The 12896-nt window shown below is 44.3% G+C and overlaps 1 protein-coding gene across 1 annotated transcript; it reads left to right on the plus strand.

Moving 5' to 3' along the window:
* Nucleotides 1–4163: 4163 nt before the first annotated feature.
* LOC147992164 (uncharacterized) lies at nt 4164–12169 on the plus strand. The gene is made up of 2 exons (XM_087538950.1): nt 4164–6594; nt 12150–12169. The coding sequence occupies exons 1-2, from the start codon at nt 4164–4166 to the stop codon at nt 12167–12169; spliced, it is 2451 nt and encodes an 816-aa protein (XP_087395076.1).
* Nucleotides 12170–12896: the final 727 nt, after the last annotated feature.

A 12896-nucleotide genomic window follows, 5' to 3' on the forward strand; every position in this document is an offset into this window, starting at 1 on the left:
CCCCAAGCTTAGGCTCTTGCCACTCCTTATTCCAAAATCCATCAAATCTTTACCCAAAAACTTGAAAACTTCACAACACAAAACTTCAACAGAAAATCTCATGAGCTCCGTTAGTGTGAGAAAACAAACCACCACTTTAAGGTATTGTAATGAACTCATTCTTTATTTATATTGGTGTTAAATCTACTGTATTCCAACTTCTCTATGGTTCATACCCTCCTATACTAGCCATAGATTCATCAAAATAAGCAAACAACACACGAAAAACAGAATTTGTTAAAAACAGAACAGTCTGTAGAAATATGATAGTTTCAAATACTTTTGTAGCTCCAAAAATTCTAAGAAATTACGAAGTCCTAAGAAATTTGTTTATTAATATTATACAAAAATAATCAACTGAAAATCACCTTCCTGTGATTTATGAAAATTATTTTCCTACGCGCAAAAGTTTCTGTGTTTCAGCAAGATCAAATTAACTATCACCGTAGGTTATCCCAAAGGTTTTACTTGGCACAAGCACTAATTAAAACATAAAACCGTATCTAAACAGAGGCTAGATGAATTATTTATTGTAAAAAAAGGAAAAATATTTGGTTGTCTCCCGACAAGCGCTTTTCTTTAAAGCCTTTTTAGCTAGGCATTGAGATTTCAATGATGCTCACATGAAAGACAAGAATTGAAGCACAAAGAGAGAATCATAAAACACATGGCAAACACATCTAAGTCTAACATACTTCCTATGCATAGGCATCTTATAGGAAAACAAATTATCAAGGCAAGCAAAAACTAGCATATGCAAGGAAACGGAAAGAAACAATAGCAATCTCAACATAACGAGAGGTAATTTAGTAACATGAAAATTTCTACAACCATATTTTCCTCTCTCATAATAATTACATGTAGGAACATAAGCAAATTCAACAATATAGCTATCACAAAACATATTCTTAACACGATCCACATGTATGCAAAGTTGACACTCTTCCAAAATAGTGGGATTAACATTAACTAAAGTCATGACCTCTCCAAACCCACTTTTATCAAAAATTTCATAAGATTGAAAATTCTCCAAATATGTGGGATCTAAAGTTGACACTCTTCCAAACCCACTTTCAATATTATTGCAAACATTATTATAAATCTCATATTCATCATGGGGCTTAAATAAATTTTCAAGATCATAAGAAGAATCACCCCAATCATGATCATTGCAACAAGTAGTGGACATAGCAAAACTATCATCCCCAAGCTTAGGGTTTTGCATATTATTAGCACAATTGACATCAATAGAATTTATAGTAAAATCATTGCAATCATGCTTTTTATTCAAGGAGCTATCGTGAATCACTTCATAAATTTCTTCATCACAACTTTCACATTCATGAATTTCAAGCAAAACCTCGTAAAGATAATCTAGTGCACTCAAATCAATAGAAACTAGTTCATCATAATTGGATCTCTTAAAAAGATTAGCAAGCGGATGAGGATCCATAGATCTTAGGTTCTCTGTTTAGTAATAAATACACAATTATTCCAACCAAATGAGCAAACGAGCCAAGTAAGACATCACAAACAAAAAGACGAACGGAAGAAGGGTGAAGAAAAGGGAAAGGTTTTCGGAAATCGTTTTAGAAGTGGGGGAGAGGAAAACGAGAGGCGAATGGCAAATAATGTAATGCGAGGGATAAGAGTTTGTGATGGGTACTTGGTATGTCTTGACTTGTGCGTAGATCTCCCCGGCAACGGCGCCAAAAATCCTTCTTGCTACCTCTTGAGCATGCGTTGTTTTTCCCTTGAAGAGGAAAGGGTGATGCAGCAAAGTAGCATAAGTATTTCCCTCAATTTTTGAGAACCAAGGTATCAATCTAGTAGGAGACTACACTCAAATCGCCTAGTACCTGCACAAACAATCAAGAACCTTGCAGCCAACGCAATAAAGGGGTTGTCAACCCCTTCACGGCCACTTGCAAAAGTGAGATCTGATAAAGATAATAAGATAAATATTTTTGGTATTTTTGGTGTATAGATTGGAAAGTAAAGATTGCAAAATAAACAGCAATAGAAATTGGCAAGTTGACGATAAACTAATATGATGTAAAATAGACCCGGGGGCCATAGGTTTCACTAGTGGCTTCTCTCATGATAGAAAATATTACGGTGGGTGAACAAATTAATTACTGCCGAGCAATTGATAGAAAAGCGCATAGTTATGAGAATATCTAGGCATGATCATGAACATAGGCATCACGTTCGTATCAAGTAAACCAAAACGATTCTGCATCTACTACTATTACTCCACACATCGACCGCTATCCAGCATGCATCTAGAGTATTAAGTTCATAAGAACAGAGTAACACATTAGGTAAGATGACATGATGTAGAAGGATAAACTCAAACAATATGATATAAACCCCATCTTTTTATCCTCGATGGCAACAATACAATGCGTGCCTTGCTGCCCCTACTGTCACTGGGAAAGGACACCGCAAGATTGAACCCAAAGCTAAGCACTTCTCCCATTGCAAGAAAGATCAATCTAGTAGGCCAAACTAAACTGATAATTCCAAGAGACTTGCAAAGATATCAAATCATGCATATAAGAATTCAGAGAAGAATCAAATATTGTTCATAGATAAACTTGATCATAAACCCACAATTCATCGGATCTCGACAAACACACCACAAAAGAATATTACATCGAATAGATCTCCAAGAACATCGAGGAGAACTTTGTATTGAGAATCAAAGAGAGAGAAGAAGCCATGTAGCTAATAACTATGGACCCGAAGGTCTATGGTAAACTACTCACACATCATCGGAGAGGCTACGGTGTTGATGTAGAAGCCCTCCGTGATCGAATCCCCCTCCGGCAGATTGCCGGAAAAGGCCGCAAGATGGGATCTCATGGGTACTGAAGGTTGCGGCGGTGGAAAAGTGGTTTCGTGGCTCTCCTGGATGTTTTTAGGCTATAAGAGTATATATAGGTGAAAGAAGTAGGTCGGTGGAGCTACGAGGGGCCCACGAGGTTGGGGGCGCGCCTACCCCCCTGGGCGCACCCTCCTGCCTCGTGGTCACCTCGTTGCATCTCTGACTTCCACTCCAAGTCTCCTGTAGTGCATTTGTTCCAAGAAAGATCCTCGTGAAGGTTTCATTCCATTTGGGTTCCGTTTGATATTCCTTTTCTGCGAAACACTGAAATAGGCAAAAAACATCAATTTGCACTAGGCCTTCGGTTAATAGGTTAGTCCCCAAAATAATATAAAAGAGTATATTAAAGCCCATTAAACATCCAAAACAGATAATATAATAGCATGGAACAATAAAAAAATTATAGATACATTGGAGACGTATCAGCAAGGCAACGTGGTCGTGCAGGGTGGGAATCCGGCTAGCCCCGCCGAGAAGGCCCATGCTCCGGGCGCCAACGCCGCTGCGCGATCCCGGCCGGCGGCGGAGAAGGTCGGCAAGGTCTCGGGCGTAAAGCCGAAGAGGATTCCGGCTACAAAGAGGCCGGCTCCTTCATCCACTCCCTCCGACCCGGCAAGAGGGTCCCCGGCGATGCCGCTCAACGGCACTGCTTCCACCGCTAGCGAGGTGTTTCACGAAATGGCAGGAAGGTATGCCTCTTCGGTTGAGGGAGTCCTGGACTAAGGGGTCCTCGGGCGTCCGACCTATTATCCATTGGGCCGGACTGATGGGCTGTGAAGAAATGAATGCCGAAGACTGTACCTATGTCTGGATTGGATTCTACTTGGCGTGGAAGGCAAGCTTGGTGACCAATTATGAAGATTCCTTCTTATGTAACCAACTCTATGTAAACCCTAGATCCCCCCGGTGTCTATATAAACCGGAGGGCGTAGTCCGGATAGGCGGATACTCATGACCATAGTCATATAGGCTAGGCCTCTAGGGTTTTAGCCATTATGATCTCGTGGTAGATCAACTCTTGTAACACTCATATTCATCAAGATCAATCAAGCAGGAAGTAGGGTATTACCTCCATAGAGAGGGCCCGAACCTGGGTAAACATCGTGTCCCCCATCTCCTGTTACCATCGATCCTAGACGCATAGTTAGGGACCCCCTACCCGAGATCCACCGGTTTTGACACCGACATTGGTGCTTTCATTGAGAGTTCCACTGTGACATCGACAAGAGGTTTGATGGCCCCTTCAATCGTCGATAGTGACACCGTCCGAGGAGAAACCTTCCTCCCCGGGCAAATCTTCATGTCAGGCGGCTTCGTACTGCGGGCCAACTTGCTTGGCCATCTGGAGCAGGTCGATAGCTACGCCCCTGGCCATCAGGTCAAATTTGGAAGCTTGAACTACGTCACGGATACCCGTGGAGACTTGACCTTCAATGAGTTTGAGACCGCAGCGATAGCTCCCCCTCACCCCGATGAACATGATTTAAATCTGTCATCGGATTACACCCAGGAGATGATTCCTGTTGCTGCAACGGCCTCAGAACCGAAGCAGATCGTGCCATCCGAGGCCACAAAGTCCGCGGCATTGGAGCCACACACGGACTCTACATCTCACAATATTTGCGTCAATAGAACTCCTGAATCGTCTCCCGCTGTAAGTTCCGGACCACGTACGCCTGCGGACACCGAGCTGGATCGGTTATCAATTTCCAAATTTAGCGCCGCAGACGTCTTCCAGCATTCACCCCTGGGTGACGTGCTAAACTCTTTAAAGAATTTGTCCTTGGAGAAGGACTCATGGCCGAACTATGTTCGGTTCGAGCTGGAGGCGGATGACGAGGAATTTTGCTTCCCACCCGCCACCCACTTCATAGTCACTGTCGATGACTTAACCGATGTGCTTGACTATGGCTCCGAAGACATCAACGGTATGGATGACGATGCCGACAAGGAGCAAGGCCAAGACCCGCCATTCACTAGACGTTGGACGGCTACCTCTTCGTACGACGTGTACATGGTTGATACACCTAAAGGATCTGGTGACGACAAAGAAGAGCCAGACGCGAATAAACCCTCTGAGACGCAGTCCAAGCGCCGGCGCCCCAAACGCCGTTCAAAGCCTCATCACTCAAAAGACGGCAACACTGGCACCGGAGAAAATAGTACTCCGAGCGACGCCGAAAACAATGAAGACCCTGTCGGAGCTGCATCCGAACAGGAGGAACATGACAACAGGCAAGACAACCCTGATGAACATGCCATAGAAGATGACTCGGAGGACGATAGTTACCATCCACCCTCCGAGGAGGAGACAAGCCTCGGCAACGAAGACTTCATCGTGCCTGGGGATCCTCTGGAACAGGAGCATTTTAAGCTTCAGCTCATAGCCACTGCAAGGAGCCTGAAAAAGAAACAGCAACAGCTTCAAGCTGAACAAGATCTGCTCGTCGACAGATGGACTGATGTCCTGACAGCCGAAGAATACGACCTCAAGTGCCCAGCCAAGAGCTACCCAAAACGCAGACTGCTACCTCAATTAGATGAGGAGGCACCAGAGCACATATCTCCCTCACGTAATGCGGAACGACCACCACGTGGTCGAGACAGGGCGGCCGACTGGCCAACCCACGGTCGGGATAAAGCGGCAACTCAGGCCGAACATCAGCCTGCCCCACCGCTCCGTAAAAATAGAGACGGGAGAGTTCGGGGTCACACGTACGACCTCCGGCAGATCCTAGACACTAGAGCAGGACATACAAGATCGATCTACGGATCGCATCAACGTACCTCAAGGCACGACGACGGCTACCTATTCGGGTGTGACAAACCTAACCACGCCCGGGGCGAATGCCGCAAACGGACTCCATCAGAGCTACGCCTCGATGTGGCCCGATACAGAGGTGCCGCACACCCTCTCTGCTTCACAGATGAAGTACTGGATCACGAATTCCCCGAGGGGTTCAAGCCCATCAATATTGAATCATATGACGGCACAACCGATCCTGCAGTATGGATCGAGGATTTTATTCTCCATATCCATATGGCTCGAGGAGATGACCTCCACGCCATTAAATACCTCCCACTAAAACTCAAAGGGCCAGCTCGGCACTGGCTTAACAGCCTGCCTGAAAATTCTATCGGCAGCTGGGAGGACTTGGAAGAAGCCTTCTTGGACAACTTCCAAGGAACTTATGTCCGGCTACCAGACACCGATGACTTAAGCCACATAGTTCAACAACCTGGAGAATCAGCCAAAAAATTCTGGACTAGGTTCCTAACCAAAAAGAACCAGATCGTTGACTTTCCGGATGCCGAGGCCCTAGCAGCCTTCAAACACAGCATCCATGACGAATGGCTAGCATGCCACCTCGGCCAAGAAAAGCCGAAGTCTATGGCAGCCCTTACGGCACTCATGACCCACTTTTGCGCGGGTGAGGACAGCTGGCTGGCTCACAGCAAGAACACAACCATCGAAGCAGGCCCCTCCGAGGCCAAGAACAGCACCGGCAAGCTCCGGCGCAACAGACACAAACGCCGAAGCAATGGCGATAACACCGATGACACTATAGTTCACGTCGGATTCAGTGGCTCCAAGTCCAGCCAGCGAAAGATGCCCTATAAAAGGAGCGACGGAGGACCATCCATCTTGGACCGCATACTCGATCGTCCTTGCCAGATACATGGCACTGTTGGGGAACGTAGCAGAAATTCAAAATTTTCTACGCAACACCAAGATCAATCTATGGAGTAATCTAGCAACGAGGAAAGGGGAGTGCATCTACATACCCTTGTAGATCGCTAAGCGGAAGCGTTCAAGTGAACGGGGTTGATGGAGTCGTACTCGTCGTGATTCAAATCACCGGAGATCCTAGTGCCGAATGGATGGCACCTCCGCGTTCAACACACGTGCAGCCCGGTGACGTCTCCCATGCCTTGATCCAGCAAGGGGAGAGGGAGAGGTTGGGGAAGACTCCGTCCAGTAGCAACACGATGGCGTGGTGGTGGTGGAGGAGCGTGGCAATCCTGCAGGGCTTCGCCAAGCACCGCGGGAGAGGAGGGAGAGAGGCAGGGCTGCGCCATGGAGAGGTCAAAACTCATGTGTTGGAAGCCCCAAAGTCCTCAAGTATATATAGGGGAGAGGGAGGGGGTGCGCCCCCTTTAGGGTTTCCACCCCAAGGGGTGCGGCAGCCCCAAACCCATCTAGGGTGGCGGCCAAGGGGGGAGAGGGGAAACTTGCCCCCCAAGCTAGGTGGAGGCGCCCCCTCCCCAAACCCTAGGCGCCTTGGGCCCTTGTGGGGGGGGGCGCACCAGCCCACCTGGGGCTGGTCCCCTCCCACACTTGGCCCATGCAGCCCTCCGGGGCTGGTGGCCCCACTTGGTGGACCACCGAGACCCTCCCGGTGGTCCCGGTACATTAGCGATAAAACCCGAAACTTTTCCGGCGACCAAAACAGGACTTCCCATATATAATTCTTTACCTTCACACCATTCCGGAACTCCTCGTGACATCCGGGATCTCATCCGGGACTCCGAACAACACTCGGTAACCACATACAAACTTCCTTTATAACCCTAGCGTCATCGAACCTTAAGTGTGTAGACCCTACGGGTTCGGGAACCATGCACACATGACTGAGACGTTCTCCGGTCAATAACCAACAGCGGGATCTGGATACCCATGTCGGTTCCCACATGTTCCACGATGATCTCATCGGATGAACCACGATGTCGAGGATTCGATCAATCCCGTATGCAATTCCCTTTGTCTAGCGGTATTGTACTTGCCCGAGATTCGATCGTCGGTATCCCGATACCTTGTTCAATCTCGTTACCGGCAAGTCTCTTTACTCGTTTCGTAACACATCATCCCATGATCAACCCCTTGGTCACATTGTGCACATTATGATGATGTCCTGCCGAGTGGGCCCAGAGATACCTCTCCGTCACACGGAGTGACAAATCCCAGTCTCGATTCGTGCCACCCCAACAAACACCTTCGGAGATATCCGTAGTGCACCTTTATAGCCACCTAGTTACGTTGTGACGTTTGGTACTCCCAAAGCATTCCTACAGTATCCGGGAGTTGCACAATCTCATGGTCTAAGGAAATGATACTTGACATTAGAAAAGCTTTAGCATACGAACTACACGATCTTTGTGCTAGGCTTACGATTGGGTCTTGTCCATCACATCATTCTCCTAATGATGTGATCCCGTTATCAACGACATCCAATGTCCATGGTCAGGAAACCATAACCATCTATTGATTAACGAGCTAGTCAACTAGAGGCTTACTAGGTACATGGTGTTTCTATGTGTCCACACATGTATCTGAGTTTCCTATCAATATAATTATAGCATGGATAATAAACGATTATCATGAACAAGGAAATATAATAATAACTAATTTTTTATTGTCTCTAGAGCATATTTCCAACAGTCTCCCACTTGCACTAGAGTCAATAATCTAGTTCACATTGCCATGTGATTAACACTCACAGGTCACATCGCCATGTGACCAACATCCAAAGAGTTTACTAGAGTCAATAATCTAGTTCACATCACTATGTGATTAACACTCAATGAGTTCTGGGTTTGATCATGTTGCTTGTGAGAGAGGTTTTAGTCAACAGGTCTGCAACATTCAGATCCGTATGTACTTCGCAAATCTCTACGCTATATTTGGAGCCATTTTAAATAACTATTCTACTTGGAGCTATTCTAAATTGTTGCTCCATTATACATATCCGGTATCTCTACTCAGAGCTATCCGGATAGGTGTTAAGCTTGCATCGACGTAACTCTTTACGTCAAACTCTTTATCACCTCCATAACCGAGAAACATATCCTTATTCCTCTAAGGATAATTTTGACCGCTATCTGGTGATCTACTCCTAGATCACCTTTGTACCCTCTTGCCAGACATGTGGCAAGGCACACATCAGGTGCGGTACTCAGCATGGCATACCGTATAGAGCCTGTGACAAAAGCATAGGGGACGACCTTCATCCTTCCTCTTTCTCCTGCCGTGGTCGAGCTTTAAGTCTTAACTTCATACCTTACAACTCAGGCAAGAACTCCTTCTTTGGCTGATCCATCTTGAACACCTTCAAGATCATGTTAAGGTATGTGCTCATTTGAAAGTACCATTAAGCGTTTTGATCTATCCTTATAGATCTTGATGCTCAATGTTCAAGTAGCTTAATCCAGGTTTTCCATTGAAAAACACTTTTCAAATAACCCTATATGCTTTCCAGAAATTCTACATCATTTCTGATCAACAATATGTCAACAACATATACTCATCAAAAATTCTATAGTGCTCCCACTCACTTCTTTGGAAATACAAGTTTCTCATAAACTTTGTATAAACCCAAAAGCTTTGATCATCTCATCAAAGCGTACATTCCAACTCCGAGATGCTTACTCAAGTCCTTAGAAGGATTGCTGGAGCTTTGCATACTTGTTAGCATTTTTCAGGACTGACAAAACCTTCTGGTTGTATCACATACAACCTTTCCTCAAGAAAATCGTCAAGGAAACAATATTTTGACATCGTATCTGCAAGATTTCATAAACGATGCAGTAACTGCTAACATAATTCCAACAGACTCTTAGCATCGCTACGAGTGAGAAAGTCTCATCGTAGTCAACTCCTTGAACTTGTCGGAAAACATCTTAACGACAAGTCGAGCTTTCTTAATGGTGATACTTACCACCATTGTCCGTCTTTCTTTTAAAATCCATATGTACCTAACAGCCTTATGACCATCAAGCAGTTCTTCCAAAGTCTACACTTTGTTTTCATACATGGATCCTCTCTTGGATTTTATGGCCTCGAGCCAATTTTCGGAATCCGGGCCCACCATCGCTTCTCCATAGCTCATAGGTTCATCGTTGTCCAACAACGTGACCTTTTAAGACAGGGTTACCACTTAGAAGTTGTACACACCCTTGTCAACCTATGAGGTTCGAGAGTAACTTGATCTGAAGCTCCATGATCATCATCATTAGCTTTCTCTTCAACTGAGGCAGGTGCCACAGAAACGTTTTTCCTGTGATGCGCTACTCTCTGGTTGAAGTAAACATTCAACAACCTTATGAAGTTCTATCTTCCTCCCACTCAATTTTTTCGAGAGAAACTTTTCTTCGCGAAAGGACCCGATTCTAGAAACAATCCCTATTGCTTTAGGATCTGAGACAGGAGGTATACCCAACTGTTTTGGGTGTCCTATGAAGATGCATTTATCCGCTTTGGGTTCGAGCTTATCAACCTGAAACTTTTTCACATAAGCGTCGCAGCCCCAAACTTTTAAGAAATGACAGCTTAGGTTTCTCTAAACCATAGTTCATACGATGTCATCTCATCGGAATTACGTGGTGCCCTATTTAAAGTGAATGTGGTTGTCTATAATGCCTAACCCATAAACTATCGTGGTAATTCGATAAGAGACATCATGGTATGCATCATATCCAATAGGGTGCAGTTATGATGTTTGGACACACCATCACACTATGGTTTCCAGGCAGTATTAGTTGTGAAACCATTTCCACAATGTCTTAATTCTGTGCCAAACTCGTAATTCAAATATTCATCTCTACGATCATATCATATATATTTTATCCTCTTGTCACGACGATCTTTCAACTTCACCCTGAAATTACTTGAACCTTTCAATAATTCAGACTCGTGATTCATCAAGTAAATATACTCAGCATCTACTCAAATCATCTGTGAAGTAAGAACACAACGATATCCACTACATGCCTCAGCACTCATTGGACTGCACACATCAAGATGTATTACTTCCAACAAGTTGCTTTCTTGTTCCATCTTACTGAAAAACGAGGCCTTTCAGTCATCTTGCCCATGTGGTATGATTTGCATGTCTCAAGTGATTCAAAATCAACTGAGTCCAAAGGTCCATCAACATGGAGCTTTTTCATGCGTTTTATACCAATATGACTCAAATTGCAGTCCCACAAGTATGTGGTAATATCATTACTATCTAATATCTTTTGGCATGAACATGTGTATCACTACGATCGGGATTCAGTAAACCATTCATTTTAGGTGCAAGACCATTGAAGGTATTATTCAAATAAATAGAGTAACCATTATTCTACTTAAATGAATAACCGTGTTGCGATGAACATAATCTAATCATGTCCATGCTCAACGCAAACACCAAATAACAATTATTTAGGTTTAACACCAATCCCGATGGTAGACGGAGCGTGCGATGTTTGATCACATCAACCTTGGAAACTCTTCCAACACCTATCGTCGTCTCACCTTTGGCTAGTCTCCGTTTATTTTGTAGCCTTTTTATTTCGAGTTACAAACACTTAGCAACCGAACCGATATCTGATACCCTGCTGCTACTAGGAGTACTAGTAACGTACACATTTAATATAATGTATGTCCAAAACATACTTCTGTCAACCTTGCCAGCCTTCTCATCTACCAAGTATCTAGGGTGGTTCTGCTTCAGTGACCGTTCCCCTTATTACAGAAGCACTTAGTCTCGGGCTTGGGTTCAACTTTGGGTTTCTTCACTAGAACAGCAACTGATTTGTCGTTCCATGAAGTATCCCTTTCTTGCCCTTGCCTTTCTTGAAACTAGTGATTTTACTAACCATCAACAATTGATGCTCCCTTTTGATTTCTACTTTCGCGGTGTCGCGAATATCTCAAGGATCATATCTATCCCTGATATGTTATAGTTCATCACGAAGCTCTAGTAGCTTGGTGGCAGTGACTTTGGAGAACCATCACTATCTCATCTGGAAGATCAACTCCCACTCGATTCAAGCGATTGTTGTACTCATACAATTTGAGCACATGCTCAACGATTGAGATTTTCTCCTTAGTTTGCAGGCTTAAGAAACTTGTCAAAGGTCTCATACCTCTTGACGTGGGCACTAGCCTGAAATCCTAATTTCAGTCCTTGGAACATCTCATATGTTCTGTGATGTTTCAAAAAACGTCTTTGGTGCCTCAATTCTAAACCATTTAGCATTACGCACTGAACTATCATGTAGTCATCAAAACGTGTATGTCAGATGTTCGCAACATCTACAACTGACGTTCGAGGTTCAGCTCACTGAGTGGTGCATTAAGGACATAATCCTTCTGCGCAGCAATGAGGACAATCCTCAGTATACGGACCCAGTCCGCATAATTGCTACTATTAACTTTCAACTAAATTTTCTCTAGGAACGCATCTAAAAGAGTAGAACTAAAGCGTAAGCTATGACATAATTTGCAAAGTCCTTTTGACTATGTTCATGATAATTGAGTTCATCTGATTATTTCATGAACTCCCACTATAGACATCCCTCTAGTCATCTAAGTGATACATGATCCGAATCAACTAGGCCGTGTCCGATCATCACGTGAGATGGACTAGTCATCATCGGTGAACATCTCATGTTGATCGCATCTTCTATACGACTCATGTTCTACCTTTCGGTCCTCCGTGTTCCGAGGCCATGTCTGTACATGCTAGGCTCATCAAGTCAACCTAAGTGTTTCGCATGTGTAAATCTGTCTTACACCCGTTGTATGTGAACGTTAGAATCTATCACACCCGATCATCACGTGGTGCTTCGAAACGACGAACTTTCGCAATGGTGCATAGTTAGGGGGAACACTTTCTTGAAATTTTAATGAGGGATCATCTTATTTACTACCGTCGTTCTAAGCAAATAAGATGCAAAAACATGATAAACATCACATGAAATCAAAAAGTGACATGATATGGCCAAAATTATTTTGCTCCTTTTGATCTCCATCTTCGGGACTCCATGATCATCATCGTCACCGGCATGACACCATGATCTCCATCATCATGATCTCCATCATCGTGTCTCCATGAAGTTGTCTCGCCAACTATTACTTCTACTACTATGGCTAATGGTTTAGCACTAAAGTAAAGTAATTACATGGTGTTGTTCATTGACA

The sequence above is a fragment of the Triticum urartu genome, chromosome 1A (genome assembly GCF_056163025.1).
Source record: "Triticum urartu cultivar PI428250 chromosome 1A, HENAU_Tu73, whole genome shotgun sequence".
NCBI classification, from domain to species: Eukaryota; Viridiplantae; Streptophyta; class Magnoliopsida; order Poales; family Poaceae; genus Triticum; species Triticum urartu.

Excerpts from the sequence above, each read along its gene's own strand:
- LOC147992164 (XM_087538950.1), top strand. The coding sequence starts at position 4,164 with ATGGCCCCTTCAATCGTCGATAGTGACACCGTCCGAGGAGAAACCTTC. Across the intron at positions 6,595-12,149 it reads CTTGGACCGCATACTCGATC|GAACGCATCTAAAAGAGTAG; the intron begins GTCCTTGCCAGA and ends AATTTTCTCTAG.